Source organism: Halichoerus grypus, chromosome 5 (assembly GCF_964656455.1).
Source record: "Halichoerus grypus chromosome 5, mHalGry1.hap1.1, whole genome shotgun sequence".
Lineage (NCBI taxonomy): Eukaryota > Metazoa > Chordata > Mammalia > Carnivora > Phocidae > Halichoerus > Halichoerus grypus.
The window spans coordinates 85990622-86009867 of NC_135716.1; the positions used below are offsets into that span (position 1 = coordinate 85990622).

The 19246-nt window shown below is 49.1% G+C and overlaps 2 protein-coding genes across 3 annotated transcripts in view; both read right to left on the reverse strand.

Annotated features, from left to right (window-relative positions):
* Positions 1–273: 273 nt before the first annotated feature.
* On the reverse strand, positions 274–9092 carry PLEKHO1 (pleckstrin homology domain containing O1). Its single transcript, XM_036098377.2, has 6 exons — positions 8884–9092; positions 8165–8311; positions 3476–3616; positions 2672–2776; positions 2195–2296; positions 274–1098 (listed from the first exon to the last, which is right to left on the reverse strand). Exons 1-6 carry the CDS (start codon positions 8911–8913, stop codon positions 394–396), a joined length of 1230 nt encoding a protein of 409 aa, XP_035954270.1. The 5' UTR covers positions 8914–9092; the 3' UTR covers positions 274–393.
* Positions 9093–14140: 5048 nt separating this feature from the next.
* The window catches only part of VPS45 (vacuolar protein sorting 45 homolog), a 64977-nt gene continuing 59871 nt past the window's right edge, over positions 14141–19246 (reverse strand). For both annotated transcript variants that reach the window (XM_036098373.2, XM_036098372.2), the window contains one exon: positions 14141–14785. In XM_036098373.2, coding sequence (XP_035954266.1) covers positions 14698–14785 — 88 coding nt within the window. In that variant the 3' untranslated portion in view covers positions 14141–14697. The remainder of the gene's footprint in view (positions 14786–19246) is intronic.

Below are 19246 nucleotides of genomic sequence, written 5' to 3' on the forward strand. Positions count from 1 at the left end.
TGGGATGGAAGCGAAAGAGCCTCCCCCGCAAACTTGGCTTATGCGTGTCCTGGGGAGCAGCAGAACGCTCCCTGCCGTGTCTGAGGGGTGGTGTGTGTAAGTGGCCAGACTATGCCTTTATTCCCCCCTCTCTTCGTCTAGGTGAGAGCTTCTTAATACTGCTGTCGGGGTCACCCCCTCAAATCTGAGGCAACTGAGGTGGCAGAGAAACAGCCACGGATAAGGAAGGAAACGGGGGTGGGGGGAAGGTTGGGCAGCAGCAAGAGCAACGAGTTTGTGGGTTTTTTTTTTTCCTTTTTTTGACTGAGGTAAATAAAAAAGCTTTATCCTGCAACACTTGGAGATAAGAGTCCGCGTACCCCACCCCCCAAGTTCAGCCGCCGTCCCCCTCGCTCACATCAGGCTCTTCCGGTACTGACTGTGCTGCGTGGCTGGTCTGAGGTGGGAGTCGGGGGTCTGCAGGTCCATCTGTCTGTACAGGTCCCTCAGCTCCCTGACTTCCTGCAGCACCCTCTTTGCTTGGCTCCAGTTCGACGACGCCTCTCCCAGCAGCCGCTCCGTCTCCAGCAGCCGCTGCTCTGACTCAGAGTCAGGAGGAGACCCCGGGGGGTCCTTGGCCTTTCGCTTCCCATCTCCCAGTCCCTGAACCTCTGTCAGCAGCTCCTGAGTCTTCTCCAGTTTCCTGGCGACCAGGTCCTGGATCCGGGACAGCTGCCCCGGGTGGGGTGGAACGAGGCCTGGGGGGTCCCCGGCCCGCAGCTGGAGGGTGCAGGCCGGGGCAGCATCCCGCTGAGACAGGATCTCCTCCAAGGAGGCACAGCGGCCCTTCTCTGCGGGGCTCAGCTTCTTGGGGGCCTGGGGTGTGTAGGTGGCCCCTTTGTCTGGCTTTTCCCAAGCCCGGGGGAGGCCGCTGGCTCGGTCTGAGGAGGGCTGGATGCGGTCTGAGTCTGCTCTCCGCCGGCTGCCGGCCAGATGGGCCACAGACTTGTCCAGGTCCACGCGAAAGTTCTCGGCGCAAGAGGCTGGTTCCTCCGGGGAAGGGTCTTCCTCCTGGATCAGGTCCAAAGTCAGCATCCCATCCGAGGTAGAGGTGGAAGCCTAGGGAAGGAGAGGGTGGGGGTGAAGGGGGGAACTGCCATCAGTAGGCGGTTCAGGAGTGACTGTCTGTTGGAAAGACAGAGGCAAACTGGCCATTTTCCTCCTCCATCCTGACTGAGCCCTTTGACTTTCTTACTATTTTCTCATTCCTTTGATAGTGATTGGAACTTTTCTCTTATTGTTCTGTGATTTAAAGTAACTTCTCCTGCTCGTGTCCCATACTCTCCATTTTACTATAAACTTCCTGCAGAGTGCCTTTTTTTCTCCGTCTCGGGGACTCTAAGCATCAAATCGGGTTTGACACCCACAGGATGCTCCGCATGGCACAGCTGCTGTCCTTTTCCATCTGTGTCCTCTGAACCCTACGCCCCAACCGCCTCTGCCCTTTAGAGCTCAGAACCCCGCGCCTTAAAGTAAAACTTGTTCTATTTCCAGAACACTACAATAATACAAAACAATACAGGTACTATTCGGCACCTCATGTGTATCGATATATATGTTGTTTCAGTCATTCATTCCTCACAGCAGCCCTTCAAGGTAGGCATGGCGCCTGCCCCCTTTCCTGCTGAAGACCAGCGGCCTCAGGGAGGGAGTCGAGAGAAACTGCAAAGCTAGGTTACAACCTGGTTCTGTCTGACTCCAAAGCCTGTATTCTTTCTACTATACCTGACTGCCTCTCTCTCTAGAGACCGAGAGCTCGGACAGTGAGAGGAACCAGCACTCGGTGTGTTGCGGGGGGTCACGGTGATCCTTCCTCCTGGAAGTGACTGCAGGGCCTGATGCCACCGCTGTGCGGTTAATTTCTACTCCGTGGGACAGCACTCACCTCTTCTATGTTCGCTTTCCTTGTGGGTAGATCTCATTTTCCACCAAGAATGATACATTTATTGAGGGCAAGGACTTTTGAACTCATAGTAGGTGCTAAGTAAGTATTTCTGATTTGGAGGAATCAGGCAGGGGGACGGGGTGCAGGGACTTCCTGAGCCTTTGACCTTGGTACCACAAATGCCTCTGGTGGGCTGAATACTCTTGTCTGAGATGGACCCACATGGAGTTGGCCCTTCAACAAGTTTTACTTTCTTACAATCTTACGTACCACGGCCATCAGGTGTCCCCGAGTTGGGGGGCGGCGGGAGTGTTGGATTTTTGCCCTGTCTCGAGTGGGGTGTGCGAGATAGCTGTCCTCCTCAACGGTGACCTGAAGAGATGCATTGTGAGTCATGGGCGCTCTTCAGAGACTGTGGCCTGAACCCAGCATCCCCTGTGGCCTGAACATGCCTGGACTGGGAAATAAACCCACCCATTGACTGGTTCTGAGAAAATCCAAGGGCAAGGCCTTTACTGCATGTGCGGGGGCTCCAAGGCTGGCCCCAGGCACCCCAAAGCATGGAAAGAGGAGTTGGCGGAAAGACTCAGAAGGTGGGACAATGGGGTTTTCAAAGGGAGCTAAAGAAGTACGGCTCATGGGGGGTAGCAAGTTAAGTGGGGTGCACCCCCAAACCTCCCCCTTTACATGAGTCACGGGTACTGCCTCTGCCCTGGTGCTCCTCCCCTCCACATGAGCCCCCCTGACCTCATCCAAGATGCGGTTCTTGGCTCTGGTGATAGCAGAGTTGAGGGCATTGATCCATGATTCCTTCTCTTCTGGACTCACGGCCAGGAAGATCAGGTTGGGAGCCTGTGAGGGGAAGATTCTTGGTTCAGCCAGCGTTTTAGGGTTGGTGCCTCACTAGGAAGGGTGAAGAAATAAGGAATTATCATCTCATTCTCTTAGACCCAGCTCCTAGAAGGAGAGAGATTCTGCTTCCAGAGTCATCCACAACCTAAGGAAACCAGCCTCTAGTCCTAGAAGATGCCACAGCTTAGAGGTTGTTTTAGAAATGACCAAGGAAGAGCTAGGAAGGGTGATGGATATTACTACGTCATTGGAGATAATTACAGGAGGTTTGATAGATAATAAAGGACAGGTACTAAAATAAAGATCTTTAACGTCTGAGTAAACAGAAAGTGACAGGAACTTCCCTGAGTCCCCTCAGACAAGAGAAATTAGATTCAGAACTTCACCTATCAGGGTACAGGGAAAAGTGATTTTCTTCCAAGAGTGTATGATGTATGTGTGCCTGTGTGTGTGAGAGAGAGACAGAGAGAGAGAGAGAGAGAGCTGATCTCTGTGGTTGGATAGTTTAAAGGCTGGCTCGCCTGGAGGGAAGGCAATGGCCACATTATTCTCAGGTTAAATAACAGAAGCTGGCAGGAGGGCAAGTGCGGGGCCTCTGGGCCCAGAGTGGGGGGGAGAACCTGAAGGGCAAAGGTGTCCTCTGCCCCCGACATGCAAGTGGCCTCGGTTCCAGGGGCCCAGGAGGCAGGAGAAACATACCGTGTTGCCGGGCTGTTTGGAGTGGGCAAGAGTAAACTTGCTATGATTTTTCTTGCTCCTGCTCTTGGATTTCCGGAGCTCTTCACACTTTTCATAGTCACTCAGGTCAAACACCTCTTGAATATTTTTCTCATCTTTTACCTAGGGGAGGGTTAGAGGTGAGGTGCTGAGGAGAAGATGACTTCACGCCTTCCCCCAGACTGTTAATTTAGGCCGGTTCTGGGAAGCAAGATGAGCCTAAGGAGAGGGGAGGGAGGACAGGGTAGGAGAGCTGTCTGACCCAAGGCCCACACAGGCCTGAGCGTGGGCATGGTCCTGGGGCAGCCCTCAAGCCCTGACTCCTCAGGTGGGTTTCCATGTAAGCCCCTTATCCCCTTATCCACACTCTCTTCGGCTCAGCTCCTGTTTCCGGAGCCCCAGGATGTCTCTCTTCACTATGACCCCCGTTATGTCCTTCAAAAGACACGGCTTATGTGGCGGCTAATAGGTTAATCCTATCATCCCGAAGAAAGAAAGACCTGGGTGGCTGTTGATCATCCAGAGGGAGGAGATAAAAGCGGGGTCAGCATCACAGATGTCTCCAGGCAAATGCTACCTCTGGTCTCCCCCATCTTATTAAATGTTTACACTGTTGCTTTATTTTATTTTTTTAAAAAAGATTTTATTTATTTGTCAGAGAGAGAGAACACAAGCAGGGGGAGTGGCAGAGGGAGAGGGAGAAGCAGGCATTCGGGGCTCAATCCCAGGACCCTGGGATCATGACCTGAGCCGAAGACAGACGCTGAACTGACTCCCTACACTGTCGCTTTTTTTTTTTTTAAGGTTTTATTATTTTTTTTAAGTAATCTCTACACCCAACATGGGGCTCAAACTCAGAACCCCAAGATCCAGAGTCGCAGGCTCCACTGACTGAGCCAGCCAGGCTTTCTTACCTGACTCCCTCCTCAAATATATATTATTCTAAAGAGAGTCATTGGCCTCCTTCATTTCGGGAGCTCCAGCACCATAGAAACAGCAGTGCCCTGTGCTGAGTTTGCTCAGACAAGCTGAAAAATACACCTATAGTTCCTGCCCTACTCCTGCCCTCCGAGCTCCTGAGATGACCCGGCCTGGCCCTTGCAGGCTTCGAGAGCCATTTAAGTCATCCACCTCTCCCTAGACAAAGATGCGCTTACACTGTCCCTGGAGGACATTTCAGACTTGTATTCTGCTACTTCTCTCCATGGTTCCAGTTTTGAGAGCTGGTTCTCCTTTGTGTCTAAACTGAGCCCTTCCTGCTCGTGCTGTCTCTCTTGCACCCTGGTTCTACCCTTCGCAGCGTTAGCCAGCATTTGGCCCTTCACCCTCCCGCCGAACGTCTCATGAGACCACAGTTCTCTCTCCATCCTCTGACCCCAACCAGCCTTTGTAGAGTGCCACAAAACAAATTCCAGTAATACTCCTGCCGAGGTCTCGTGGAAACCTCTCCGTTGTTTCTCCTCTCCACTGAGGTGTTCCCCACAGGCCTGGGACTCTGAAGCTGTGGCTCATGGATTGTTCTGGCTTACAAGAGGAGAGGGACTTAGTCGCCGGCCCAGACGAGCAGCCTGTGATTAGAAAGCCCTTTCGCCCTCTACCATTTGAGCCTGGGCTCGGAAGACCCTGGGAACGAGAGATGAAGAGCGCCAGTGCTTGTCTTGTCAAAACTAAACAAACAGATAAAAGTAGTCTCCTGTCTCCCTTGGAGGACACCCACCCTCCCTGACTGGAACTGTTTCTCAAGCGCGAACTAGGAACTGTGTGCTTGCAGGTGACTTCATCTATTCCCCTGGTTCTCAGCAGCCTTGAGGTGGGGGAGTGAGTCTCTCTTCCACTCCCCAGCCCATCTCTGGTCTTGCATCTGCCTGTCCTTCGGACTCGCCGCTGGGGCCAGGGGCTGACACAGAGGCGGAGGGCTCATCACACAGCCTCGCTGGGGTCAATGGCTGCTCATACATCTGCCTGTTTGTGTTGGCCCGGCGTGCCTCCGCCACGGCTTTCCCCTTCCAGGGCTCCCCGGCTTGGGGCTGCTAAGTGACCAGAGGCCCGGGAGGCTTGTGGATGGGAGCGGAGAAGGTGTTGGCAAGGGGTGTCTGAGAACAATTCCCGGAAATGTGGGGCAGGGAGGGAGGATGATGCATCAGCCCTCCTGTCCTTCTTCCTCAGTCTTGAGACTATCAGCAGCCTCCAGGACTCAGAGAGGAAAGTGCTGGGTGTGGGTATGGAGCCAGGGGAGGAGACTTACTTGTTCTGCTTTCCTTTCAGGAAGGGAAGGGAAGGGAAGGGAGAAGGGAAGGGAAGGGAGGGGGGTATTCTGCCTCAGACACGCTGACAAGGAGCTCCAGGAAGGAGACAGTGACAGAGGTTAGGCCTCGAGAGGGCAGTGGTAGGAGAAAGGGCAAGACAAACGGCGGGACGAGTAGATTCCAGTCCCACAGAAGATGGACAGCTCCGAGACCCTTGTCCCAAAGTCTCATTGATAACTACCCATCTTCCAAAGCTAGCCCTTCCTTTCCCCTGGGCCCACAGAAAGGGATTTTCCCTTGCTAAAAAAGATGCCCTGAACCCAATTTCCTCTACCAGGAGATCTCCTAAGATCTAGTTCCTGTTCCTATACATCAACCCCATGATCATAGGGTGCCCTTTGACTGAGAATGAGGAAAATGATTAATAACAACAAATACAGAAGGATTTCTTTGATGGAGGTGGTGGTGGGAGACCCTGCCTTTATGAGGAGAGGTAACAAAAAAAGACTTGAAAATTCGAGGGGAGAGGGTTAGGGATATTCTTGCGTTAACACATAAATTACAAACATTATACTTTGCATTTAAAAAAAAAATCTTGAACCTATTAGCTCTGGAGCTTGTGGGAAGTGGACAGAATAGAGCCCAGAGTCCTCTGTCAGCTTCACCCTTAGCCCAGGCCTGCCGTAGCATGGAAACGGGCTCCAAAGAAGAGGAGTAACAGTAGGCTTGTCCCCACTTCTCCTGCGCCCTTCTCAGCAGGGGGCAGCGGGCCCCATGACCAGTCAGATGCTCCTGACTCACAGGACACCAAGCCTTGGAGGCTGAGGTCATTCGAGCCTTCCCCCTGTCTCTGTACTCCTTCATCCACAAACAGGGAGGAAGCACGCTCTTTCGCTCCCAGACTCTTTTCTTTGGACAAATACAAACAAGAAAAGATGTCTTGTTCCTTCTACCCTTTCACTGTTCTCATGGTTCCCCTCTGACGTGTGGGAAGTTCTCCCTGATTGCTCACCAGAGTTTCCTGCCATTATGAAGTTCTGGGAAGACAGGAGATACCCTTTGACACTTGCTTATTATTATTATTTTTTAAACTGGAAAGCCAGCAAACTGTGGAAAAACCTTCTATAGGATTTGGGATTGGGTAGAGGTGGCCCTTAAGAAGAAATCCTGCTGTCAAAGTCTTCTCCCACCGCCCTCCATCACCAAGTTCCCGGCCTGGTGTAAATAGTCAGGTCGAAACACCCAGAAGAGGGATGGCTCGGGCCCGGGCACAGCTCAGCTCTCCCCTACTTGCCTAGGTACACGTTCTGTTCAGATGAATACTTTCTCTAGGACAGCGCATGTGTCTGTTTCAATACCATAAAAGGATTTATTTACCTAAATATAGTCTACTGCAGAAAGCAGAAGAGGTTAGAACTCCGGGTGGACTTCCCAGTTAGGCTGGGTGGGGGGGCACAGGATTGGGGGAGGAAGGGCCACCCAACCAGGGGAGCACAGGACAGTGTCCTAGCCTAATGCGGACACAGTCTCAGAAGTAGGGGACTGGAATGACTTCCAATTCACGGAAGGCAATGTCAGTTTCTCAGGTGTTACTGATCTCAAGAAATAGAGATAAAAGGGAGAAGACTGTGGGTTCGGTGATCTGGGCTCAGGTTCTGAATGCCGACTGTGGTTTTCATTTTAACTACCCAGGGACGGACAGGGGTTCCTGACTCCATTTGTCTCCTTTCTGATACAACTGGGGGAAGTTATGAAGAGGGTGGAGAATGGGTTCCTTGCTGCTTCTTCTTTTTTTAATGGAGTGGGAAGCATACAGGTTAGGAACGTTGGCTTCAACAGAAATAACTGCCACTCATAGATACTCTGCCTGAGGTCATATGAGACTGACCCAGGGTTGTGTACGTGTTTTCTGTGACTGGGGCAGCTGCAGCTGTGATATGACCCGCATATGCCCCCCTGCGAGAGACAGGACCGAGGAGGTCCCCTGGCTGGGAGCAGGGGCACAGGAAGGGGTGAAGAAGAAGCTAAGCAGAGTTTTTCAGCAGCCGTGGCAAAGGAAAAAAAAAAAAAAATCCTACCTCCAGCTAGCTGCCAGGATAGGGTAGGGGGCAGCAGGGGACACTTAGAACTTTTGGGACACCTTGGGAGGGGGGGTCGTCGTCGTTGTCAGAAAGGTGTTTGCCAAGAAAAATCATTAAGTAAAATGCACGCTCCACTTGGAATTCTAACTCGGGTCTTCTGGAGAAAGGGTGACCTTTCTCTGCAGATCTGACAGGGGTAGAGACCCACCGAATTGCTGAACTTGCTTTTGGAACAAAATGGGGGGGGGTGAGGGAAGCGGGAGGCGGAGGTAGGTGAGTCCCCTGTGGAGGGACAAAACGGGGAATGTGAGGACGCAGGGACAGCGGAGGCAGAGGGCACCTACCTCCTTCTCAGAGATGTACAGCTGGTCCCCCTTCAGCACCACATAACGGTTTTTCCAAATCTCCCTGAAAATCCCTTTCCCGCAGAATTTCCGGACCCAGCCGACCTTCTCAGGCGGTGCGGACGGCTGGTTGCCATCCTGAAGCCCCTGCCCCAGGGCAAGAGCAGAACCTTCCGGTTAGGTGGCTATCGCCTTGTCCTCGTCTCATTCCGGCCCTCACGACCCCCCTCGGCTGCCCTCTCGCCGGCTTTCCCGTGACCGCCCCCCACCCCCCAGAGGCTGGACTCAGGGCGCCCCGCGTTCGCGCCCCGCTCCTCGGAAGGTTTTCACTCGGGGCAACTCTCTCCCCACCGCTGCCCTCCCGCTTCCCCCACATCAACAACTCCAAGTGCGAGAGGAAGGGGCCGGGGCCGGCCTGGGCGGAGGGTGGCCTCGGGCTGGCCGCCAGGTCCCCCGCCCCCTCCCGCAGCCTCGGTCCCCGCCGCGCCGGGATTAACGGCATTTTATTTTATTTCTCATTGTCTCGGGGCCGCTGCAGCGCGCACGCAGGCGGCAGCCGGCCGCCCGGGGGAGGGGGCGCCGGGGGCGGGCGGAAAGTGAGCCAAGTCCGAGCCCCCGACCCAAGTCCGCACACAAAAGCCCCCCCCCTCCCCCGGCGGCGCCGGGGCCGCGGGGCCGGGGTCCTCGGAGCGGCCGGCGGCGGGCGCGGGCGCACTCACCCTCTTGGTGGAATTGTTCTTCTTCATCATTCCGGGTGGGCGCGGGCGCGGGCGCGGGGGGAAGGGGCCGGCTGGCGGAGCTGCCCCCGGCGCCGCCGCCGCCGCTCCTCCCTCCCTCGCCCGGACTCTCCCCTTCTTTGTAGCTCCGGTTACACTAAAGGCCGGCCTCCCTCGCACTCGCACACACACGCACGCCCGCTCCCCGCCCCTCGGCGCCCTCCATCCCGGCGCCCACGCGGCCCGGGCCCCCGCGCGCCCCCGCCGCCAGCTCCCCGGCCCGGCGCGCTGTGGGCGGCCCGGCCCGCGCCCCGCGGTTCCATCCGCCGGCCCGCTGACGTTGCGAGTTCAGAATAAAGGGCGAATCGCGGAGCCGGAGATGGTGCGCTCCCCCACCCCCCTCCTTTGTTTCTGACTCGCTGAGGGTGAAGAAGACAGACCTAAACCCAGCCGGAGAGCGGCTCCCGGGGCGGGGGACGGGGCGGGGGGTGGTCCGCGGGACCCACGCTCGCACCTGCGGCTGGAGCCGGGGGTGGAGCCCGAGACACCGACCCGCCGGACCTGCCCAGACAGCCCGCGGAGGCGGCTGGAACGGATAATGGAGAGAGGTTCAGGAAGACCGAAATAACCTAGATCGAGATCGTCTCCCTCCCAACACAAAAACAAAAACAAGAGCGGGAGGTGGGAGGGCGCCCGCCTTACCGAGAACCGGCATCTGGAATTCACACTCCTTGGGTGGTAGAGAGAGTGGCCTGGGTAGGTCAGGTGCTGGGGAAAAGTTTTATGTTCCCGGAGGACGGGGGTATTGGTGTGTGGGGCACGCGGGGGGAGTGGAGTTCATAGTAATCCACATTGCTACCAGTTTACCAAGCCTCAGGCCTTCTTTGAGCCTCCTGAGTATGAAGTGGATATACGTATGAGCTCCATTGCACGTAGAGAAAAGTGAGACTCAGGATGGCCGAGGGATATGCAGACACACACGCTAAGTACTGGCAGGAGTAGATTGCTCTGTCTCCAAAGCCATTGTCCACAGTACCATGTGGCTTTGAATACAAGCTCCAGGTGAGGCTTAAACTTCCTATTACCTGGGTATATCTTCCTGCTGCACTGACCTGGAAACATCCATCCGAGTCCAGTGGAGGGAAGGGCTCCATGCCCAGAGGATGCCCTGACTGGGGGAAACCTCTGCTGATGCCTCCCACACCAGATCTCCTTCAGAGCTTACAGAACAACATCTTCGTAACTTCATTTTTTTCCAATACAGATTTAAGGGGAGGTGGGGAGTCAGGAAACCCAGGTTTGGGTACTAGTTTCATCATCACGACTTTGTGGCCTTTGGTCAAGTCACTGAATTTCTTTCTTCTTCTTCTTTTTTAAATATAAATTTTAGATTTTATTTGAGAGAGAGAGATAGGAGCAGAGGGAGAGGGACAAGCAGACTCCGCACTGAGCTCAGAGCCCCAGGCGGGGCTCCATCTTACAACCCTGAAATCATGACCTGAGCAGAAACTCAGCTTAACCCACTGAGCCACTCAGGCGCCCCAAGTCACTGAATTTCGTTAGAACTCTGTTCCTCGCCATATTAAATGGTGAGGGATGAGCTGCCAATTCCATCAACAAGGAAAGTTAGTGGGATATAGGAGATCACCTGTCGAAGTCCTACAAAAATTTGCAAGTATTGTCCTCTAGGGCTAATTATTGAACAATAATAAGCTAACAAACACATTGCCTGGCATATGGTAGACATGCAATAACCAAAAAATGAATACAAATCCCTGGCACACAAGAGCCGGGAAAAGGAAGAACTCTTTTTTTCTGGAGATGTCTCAAGATAAAAGAAAGTATTGACCAATTTTGTGGTTTGAGGAATGGGGTGGCCTTGGCTTTTTCTGGCATCTGTCAGATGAAGGAGGGGCTTTTCTCTTTTCCCAGCCTCCCCCTGTCCTCCTAATCCAACAATATTCCTCTTAACCTCTTTCCATTTACCACAGTAATTAATTCCTCTATTTTAGATTGATACAGAAATTTATCGTTTCAAAATGCTCTCAGATATAATTTCTTTAAATCTTTAGTGCCACCTTGTGAGGTATATGGAATAAATATTATTCCCATTTGGAAAATGAGTAAACTGCATGGCAACTCAATCGACTTGGCCATATTTACAAAGTTACTGGCTAAATGGATTAGAATCCAGGTGTTCTGACTCCAGTCCACTGTTTAGGCTTTGTGTACACACACACACACACACACACACACACACACATACACACACACCCTCCTCTCCCCTTCCACCATCTCTATTTCTCACTCTCTGTTTAAAAAGAATGAGAAAATCCAGGATGTCTTCATAAATAAGGAAGCAAAATGTCCCAGTGTACTGGTGAGGAAAAAGTAGCAGGCATGCTCTTTTGAGGGCTTGCTGGCCAGGCAGATGAGAGCAGTTTGGATTTCCAGTTTAAATAGATTCTGGCTTATGGGAGACGAGATTCATTTGCCCCATCTTCTTCCTTTGTCCTCCATTCAAAAGTCAACAAATACTTGAGTGTCTGCTGTATGCAAGGTAGTGGGGTCCTCGTGCTGGAACTTTGTGGAACATCAGACAGAGGGACTGCTAAAAAATCAAAACCCTCCAAAGTAATTTTCAGATTCCAGAACAGATGCATGTGGGCTGGAGAACCTTTCCTATTTGCTCCGTAAGATGTTACATAAATCTCTGGGTTTCTCTCTCACTAACCTGCACTGCTGCACTGTCTCGTCTTACTGTCCTGCCTCTACCTGCCCTCACTTGGCCTCCCGGGGTCCTGTTACTCACACCTCTTTCCCTGGGCCATACTCCTCCCGGGCCTATTCCTCAGCTCACTTCTCTCTCACCAGGTGAACATCATGGCACCTGAATTGGGATTTTGGATTTAGGACTATTTCCAAATACCAATTCTTAAGTGAGAAATCTGAGTGAGAATTTATGGGTGCTTTTACACATTGTCATAGCACTGTCTCCTCAGTGGGCTTGACACCATCGTACACACGAACCACAAAGATGACTCAAGCCAATGTTTCTCTTTGGTGGAGAAGATACTGGGAGGACTTGTGATGGGGTTACCTCCCTCCTAGCATCACCGTGGGTAAGACACACCTGCCAGCAACTTTACTCTTCAATTGACTGTTTTAAAAGCCACTCCAAGCAAGGGAGGAAGGAAGGAGCTATCAGCGATAAGGATTGTGAGTTGCTGCTTGCAAGTTTACCGTGCAAAAACTGCTGTCCAAACAGTTGGTTAGCTAAAAACAGTGCCTCGGCTTTGTAGAGTAAATGGGACATTTGACTAGGGCATTTCAATCTGTGGAAGAGAGGTCATTAAAAGCACATGAGACTTCAAGGGAAATGCTGTTTTTAAAGGGTAAAGATAAAGAGCCACGGATAATGTAATCAGTTCTGTAAATCTTAAGTAAAAATGTAAGTCTTTGGGGCATCTGGATGGCTCAGTTGGTTAAGCACCGGACTCTTGACTTTGGCTCAGGTCATGATCTCAGGTCGTGAAATCGTGCCCGAGTTGGGCTCCGCGCCGGCTGTGCAGTCTGCTTGGGATTCTCTCCCTCTCCCTCTGCCCCTCCCCGCAACTCACACGCGTGCATGCCCGGGTTCTCTGTCTCTAAAAAAATACTTAAAAAATTATTAAAAAATGTATGTAAGTCTTTGATCCTTAATAAAGAAATGCCAACTTCTGGCATCAAACATCCTGAGGGTAAGGCTCACTTTTTAGATTTCTTGGTATTGTTAGTTGAGTAGGCACAATGGAAGCAGGCAAATAATAGGAGGAATGATATAAGAAAAGTCTCTGTTCCTTTTTTTCCTTTTTTAAAAAAGATTTATTTTAGAGCGAGTGAGCAAGGGAGGGTGAGTGTGGGGGGAGGGGCAGAGGGAGAGGCAGAGAATCTCAAGCGGACTCCCCGATGAGCAGGGAGCCCAAGGCAGGGCTCGATGCCTCCACCCTGAGATCATGACCTGAGCTGAAATCAAGAGTTGGTTGCTTAACCGACTGAGCCACCCAGGCACCCCGAAAAGTCTCTGTTCTTATTATTCTTATTCCAAAGAGTTATCTTGCCAAGAGGAAGGGAAGCACAGGTAATCCTGCTTGGAGGGAGGTTTCTGTTTATTTGAAAAAACTATGTAACTCATAAAATGCTGCAATTAAAATAATGTGTCCCCAAGTGAAGGCAGTCTCACTTTTTTATTATAAAAAAGGGAAAAATTTGTAAAAATGTACCTAAAAATGACCCACAAAAAAAAAAAAAAAAAGGAATTTAGATCTTAGCTCTTAGCTAAAATATGGACACAGTCTTAGGGCTTCACATGAGTATGAGTTAAAGAAACAACGGAGAAAAGGGAGAGGGAATGGGGAAAAGGGAGATGGATAGAATGACCTTCATTTTTTCCCTTATTTCTTGAGCTGCTGATTAGTGCAGTGGGAGGGTTGACAGGAATCCGATCTTTCTGTATAGTGATTTTGTATCCCCAGGTTGGAGACAGGAATCAATCTTATTGTCTATTATTAGTGTTTGCAATGTTCTAAGTGCTTTATATGTATTATCAAATTCTTATAATCCTATGAGGATGGTACTTTATTACTCTCATTTTTTCAAAAGATTTATTTATTTTAGAGACAGAGTGGGCAAGCGGGGAGAGGGGCAGAGGGAGAGGGATGGAGAGAGAGTGGGAGAGAGAGAAGCCGACTCCCCACTGAGCACGGAGCCCAATTCAGGGCTCAATCTCACGACCCTGAGATCGTGACCTAAGCTAAAATCAAGAGTTGGCTGCTTAACTGACTGAGCCACTCAGGTGCCCCTATTCTCTTATTTTACAGATGAGGACACTGAGCCACAAGGAGACTAAATAGCATTCCCAAAGCCTGATAACTGTGACAGACTGGAACTTAGGCTATCTGAGGCTAGAGAATATTTTATGTTCAACATAAAAAGAAGGTTAAAAAATATATAAAGGACTTACAGAGAACCAGGGCAGGATTGTGCTGTGGTGTTTTTGCTATGATTCAAGGATGCCATAACTTCCTGGCATTAGCGACATCACCACTTTCCACTGCTTTCAAGAGAATCGAAATTGACACCAGAATTTATCATTTGCCTTGACATACTTTAAATATCCTTTGGATAGAAGCAATGCCTTCTCTATGTTTGGTGTAAAGCCAGCTCATGCCTCGTCTCATGAATTCCCATAAATAGTTATTAACCCCAAAGAAATAAAAACTTGTATCTTTTCACAAAATGGATTTTTATTGTAGTCATCCATGGTTTCTCAGTGCCACAAAAAACTGCAATGTAGGAACAATTTTTGGATGGTTCTTTACAGAAACATGATGAGTTTTCAAAAAATGAGGTGTGCAGGAATGTGGTTAATGAAAAGTAAAAGGGGTCAAGAGAAGAGAGGATGTGTAGCGTGTGCATCAGATGATTACTTTTTAAACTCCTCTGAGCTCTGATACCCCTTTTCTTAAGTACGATCCCAACAGAATTCATCAGAAACTGAAGTGATTGTGCTGTCAAATACAAGGAATATATCTGTTTATTTAATATGGAAACCATGAGAAAAGTGGGTTGGGATGGGCATAGACTTATTCTCAACTCATCACTGGGAGTCTTGGTGTCTGTGCCAACAGTTCAGGAATTAGCAGGCTACTTGGAGATGGGTTATAACGACAAGCACAAAACCCAAGGCTCTTCTCCAACACCTCTGGCCAGCAAGGAAGGCCTGCACAGAGCCTAGAGGGGAAGTCGCGCCATTCTCTTCACCTCGCCATCACCATTTCATCTTCTGCTTGCTGACCTCGATGGAACTTGAGAGCTCTCCCTGCTTCGGCTGTGCAGTCCAGAAGCCAGAACTTCCTCTAGGAAACTGAGCAGTAGATTTGAGGTTACACAAAGGAAAAAAAAAGCATCTCCAAAAACAGAGTATCTCGCCCATGACATGTAACTGGCTAAAGGATGGCATGATTAGTATGCAAGGAGTACTGGTCTGCTATTTGGGTGCAGAAGAGGAGCATCAGTTGAACGCTCAAACATCCGGACTAGAAGGAGCGCCCCTTAGTGCTCTTCCCCAGGGTTCTCACTAACTGGAAGATCTGTTAAGACTGAGTTTCCAATTTGAAATTTCTAGTTAGGAACCCAGTTTTTTTTTTTTTTAATTTTATCTATCTATCTATCTATCTATCTATCTATCTATCTATCTATCTATCTAGAAGAGAGAGCACAAGTGGCGAGAGGAGTAGAAAAGGAGGTGGAGGGAGGGGGAAAAATCTCAAGCAGACTCCATGCTGAGTGTGGATCCTGATGCGGGGCTGGATCTCATGACCCTGAGATCATGACCTGAGCTGAAATCAAGAGTCTGACGCTTAACTGACTGAGTCCCCCAGGTGCCCCAGAACCCAGAATTTTTAAGGGCAAGGCTACCGTATTAATTGAGAACTGTGTTACATCAGCACCTCTTATTTGACTCTTAAAATGGCCTCAGAACATGGACTGTGCCTCTAGTCTCCTCTGCAGCTAGGGGACTCTGCAAAGTGGCACCAGAGTTGATTTTCTAAAACACAGATGATATCCCATTGCATACTTTCACCTCATCAGCCTTAAAACCTTTCTTTTTAATACCCATCACCAGGCTAACCCATCCCCCCACCCCCTCCCCTCTAGAACCCTCAGTTTGTTTCTCAGAGTCCATAGTCTCTCATGGTTCATCTCCCCCTCTGATTTCCCCCCCTTCATTTTTCCCTTCCGACACGTATTGAATGGAGCACTGGGTGTTATACGCAAACAATGAATCACGGAACACTACAACAAAAACTAATGATGTAATGTATGGTGATTAACATAATAAAATAAAATAAAAAAAATAAAACCTTTCTTTGCTTACAGAACAATGTACAGATTAAAATTCAAGGCCCTTCATAATGTATCCTCATAATAACTAATACTTGTATTTATTTTGTTCTGAGGACCGTTTTAAGCCACATGTGTATGTGTATATGTATGTGTGAAGTAGATGCTATTATTCTCATTTGAGAGATGACGAAACCAAGCTATAGAGGTGAAGTGACTTGCCAAGTTCACCACAGCCAGTAAGTGGCTTAGCTGGGATTCAAACCCAGGCCCTGGAACCTGCGCCCTTGGGCCCCACGCACAGTGCCGCTTGTCCACCCAGCAGCGTCCAGCCATTTGCTCTCCCCTAAACACCGCCTGAGCTTTCCCACCTGTATGCTGTGCTCTTCTGTCCTGTGTCTGAAACGACAGACAGCCCTTCTTTGATGAAATCCTTTTTATCCTTTAAGGCTGACGATTAAAAGTCACCTTTTCTGTGAAGACTTCTCAAACGTCTTCAGGCTGCATGGATCCCTCCCATCACTATAACCCTCACTGTTCTACTGCTATTTGGGCTCCGTGTTGTTCTTCACCAGGTACCCTCTCTATTATTGCTGCCACACTAGACGGTGAGCTGCTCAGGGCAGGTCTAGGCCTTCTTCAGCTTGGATCTGCAGGGCTTAGCACATAGGCTGATATCTAGTAGGGACCCAATAATGGTGTACTGAATAAATGAGCTCATCAAGATAGCTATGCATGGGGGTGCCTGGGTGGTGCAGTCGGTTAAGCACCAACTCTTGGTTTCGGCTCAGGTCATGATCTTGCGGTCGTGGGATCGAGCCCCGAGCTGGGCTCTGCACTCAGCTTGGAGTCTGTTTCAAATTCTCTCTCCCTCTTCCTCCTGCTCACTCTCTCTCTCTCTCTCAAATAAATAAAGTCTTAAAAAAAAAAGATAAAATAGCTACACATTGGCAAGAGAGCCTTCGCTATGATACAGGCGTTTGGGGGCAGTATGGTAAGTGTGCCGCAGTCACTCTCAGGAGCCAGATCTGTAGGGAGGGTTAGAGGGGTGACCAGGTACCTTATCATTGCCATCGTTTTGCAGTTTTAGACCTGGCAGATTCTGGACTTGGAGGATTTAAATTCCAAACTCCTTTGCAAAAGAAAAAAAATGATGAAGTAGAGGGAAAGGAGTAGAAGCTAAATTTATTTATTCCCCTACTGAAATCCAGGCACCTCTGTCTGGCCTGGGCTTTTGGCCAGTTGGACTGGAGACACTTGGAGGGCAGAAAACAAGTGTCATGAGGCAGCATTGCTTTTCTGAAAGATAACACAAGAAGTCTTTGATCAGTGACTTATAGTAAGAATGAAACAAATGTGCTGGGAAACCCTACAGGAATTTATCAGGTGATCTTTGCTTCGCTTCAGACTCTGCAACCAGTGCAAAGGAAAGAAGTAACTTAACTGAAATTATACTTCAAGCTCCTCCTCTGTGTATCAACAAGACCCCACATTCTTGACTGCAAAGAGAAAATACTATTTATATTTGCCAAGTCTAATTTTGTTTCCTAGGGCCATTGTGACTTTCTAAAAAGTATCTATTTGAGGACTTTGATGAGTCACAGCAGAATGCTTTCAAAATTATGGGCGATGAACATATTGGTATCTATACCCCAAATTTTGACTATGTTTAAAAACAACAACAAAAGAATGATTTTTGTTTTCTAGCTTTTTTTTTTGCATATAGAGATTTATTTAAATTCAATTAGCCGACATATAGTATATCATTAGTTTTTGATATAGTGTTCATTGATTCATTAGTTGCATATAACAATCAGTGCTCATCAGATCACGTGCCCTCCTTAATGCCCACCACCCAGTTACCCCATCCCCCCATCTACCTCCCTTCCACAACCCTCAGTTTGTTTCCCACAGTCAAGAGTCTCTCACGGTTTGTCTCCCTCTCTGATTTCTTCCCATTCGGTTTTCCCTCTCTTCCCCTATGATCCTCGGATCTAGCTTTGTTTTAAATCAATTTCACTTGAGAAGCAAACTCAAAAATTCCCTTCTCCTGTGATATCATAATCTAATTCAATTCAGCTCAGTTCAATTTAACAAGTGTTTTACTGAACATTCATTATCAAGCAGGCACTGAGCTAGGTGTACAAAGGAACACTTGTTATGCTTCCTACCTTTAAGGGACTCTTAGAGACAGATACACAATCACAACTCAATGTGAGACAACATATAAACAAAGATGGTACCAGGAGCTAACGGAGGGGATTAATGCTACTGCTTGTCTTGGTTTGTGCTGTCATCATTCACAACTTTATGGAGAGAAGCCATGTGGGCAGAGAAAAAGCCCTGATTTTATTTTATTTTATTAATTTATTTACTTAGAGGTGGGGAGAGGCAGAGGGAAAGGGAGAGAATCTTAAGCAGGTGCCCAACATGGAGCCTGATGTGGGGCTCGATCTCACAACCCTGAAATCATGATCTGAGCCAAAATCAAGAGTCCACCACTGCACCAACTGAGCCACCCAGGCGCCCCAAGAGACCTGATTTTAAAAAGTCAACCCCAAGGGTCACCTGGGGGGCTCAGTCGGTGAAGCGTCTGACTCATGATTTTGGCTCAGGTCATGATTGCATTGGTCCTGAGACTGATCCTGGTCTGGCTCCGCGCTCAGTGGGGGAGTCTGTTTGAGATTCTCTCCCCCTCTCTCCCAACTTGCGCCCATATGCGCACGCACTCTCTCAAATATATAAATAAATCTTAAAAAAAAAAAAAGTCAACCTCAAAAACTCTTGTATCATGCACTGGAAAAAGAGTTTCTTCACTTTTCAGTCTTTGGTAAGGAACTGGAGACTAACACTCAAAGGATTTTAGATTGTAATTACTAAAGTAATTGGTTGAACAACTGTGCTTCTAAACAAAGCTGTATAAGACTATATCTATCTATCTATCTATCTAATCACTTATATCTTCCTCTTTTTTTCACTCTATTCCACAGACAGAAGTTATGAGTTTCTTCATAATAAAAAACCAAAGACACCAAAGGAAGCTAGAATCGAATGTGAAGTGGTAAATGAAACAAAATGAATAGAATTTACAGGAAGTGGGAGCCTAGAAAAAGACTTCGTGGAAAATAATGAGAAAAAACCCCCCAAATATTTGTGTTAATGGAGTAATAATCTTCTAATTACAGCCAAACACTTAGCTGGAGATGCTGCAACATAGGAGTGGGTGAGAGAGAAGGATATGATGGAGCGTTTAACAGCCCAGAGCACTGACAAGCCCTCTCCATGTCCACTGCTTACAGCTGTCGGAGTGGCCGTTGTGTCTCGTACCTCTGCTTTTGCACACACTATTCCCTCCGTCTGGAAGGCTGCCCCATCCCTTCCGTACTTTATCTGAACTGTGCATCTGTTACAACTCAACTCTCACATTATCAATCCTCTAGAAATTCATTTGCCTATATTTCTTTTTCCACATAAGCCTATA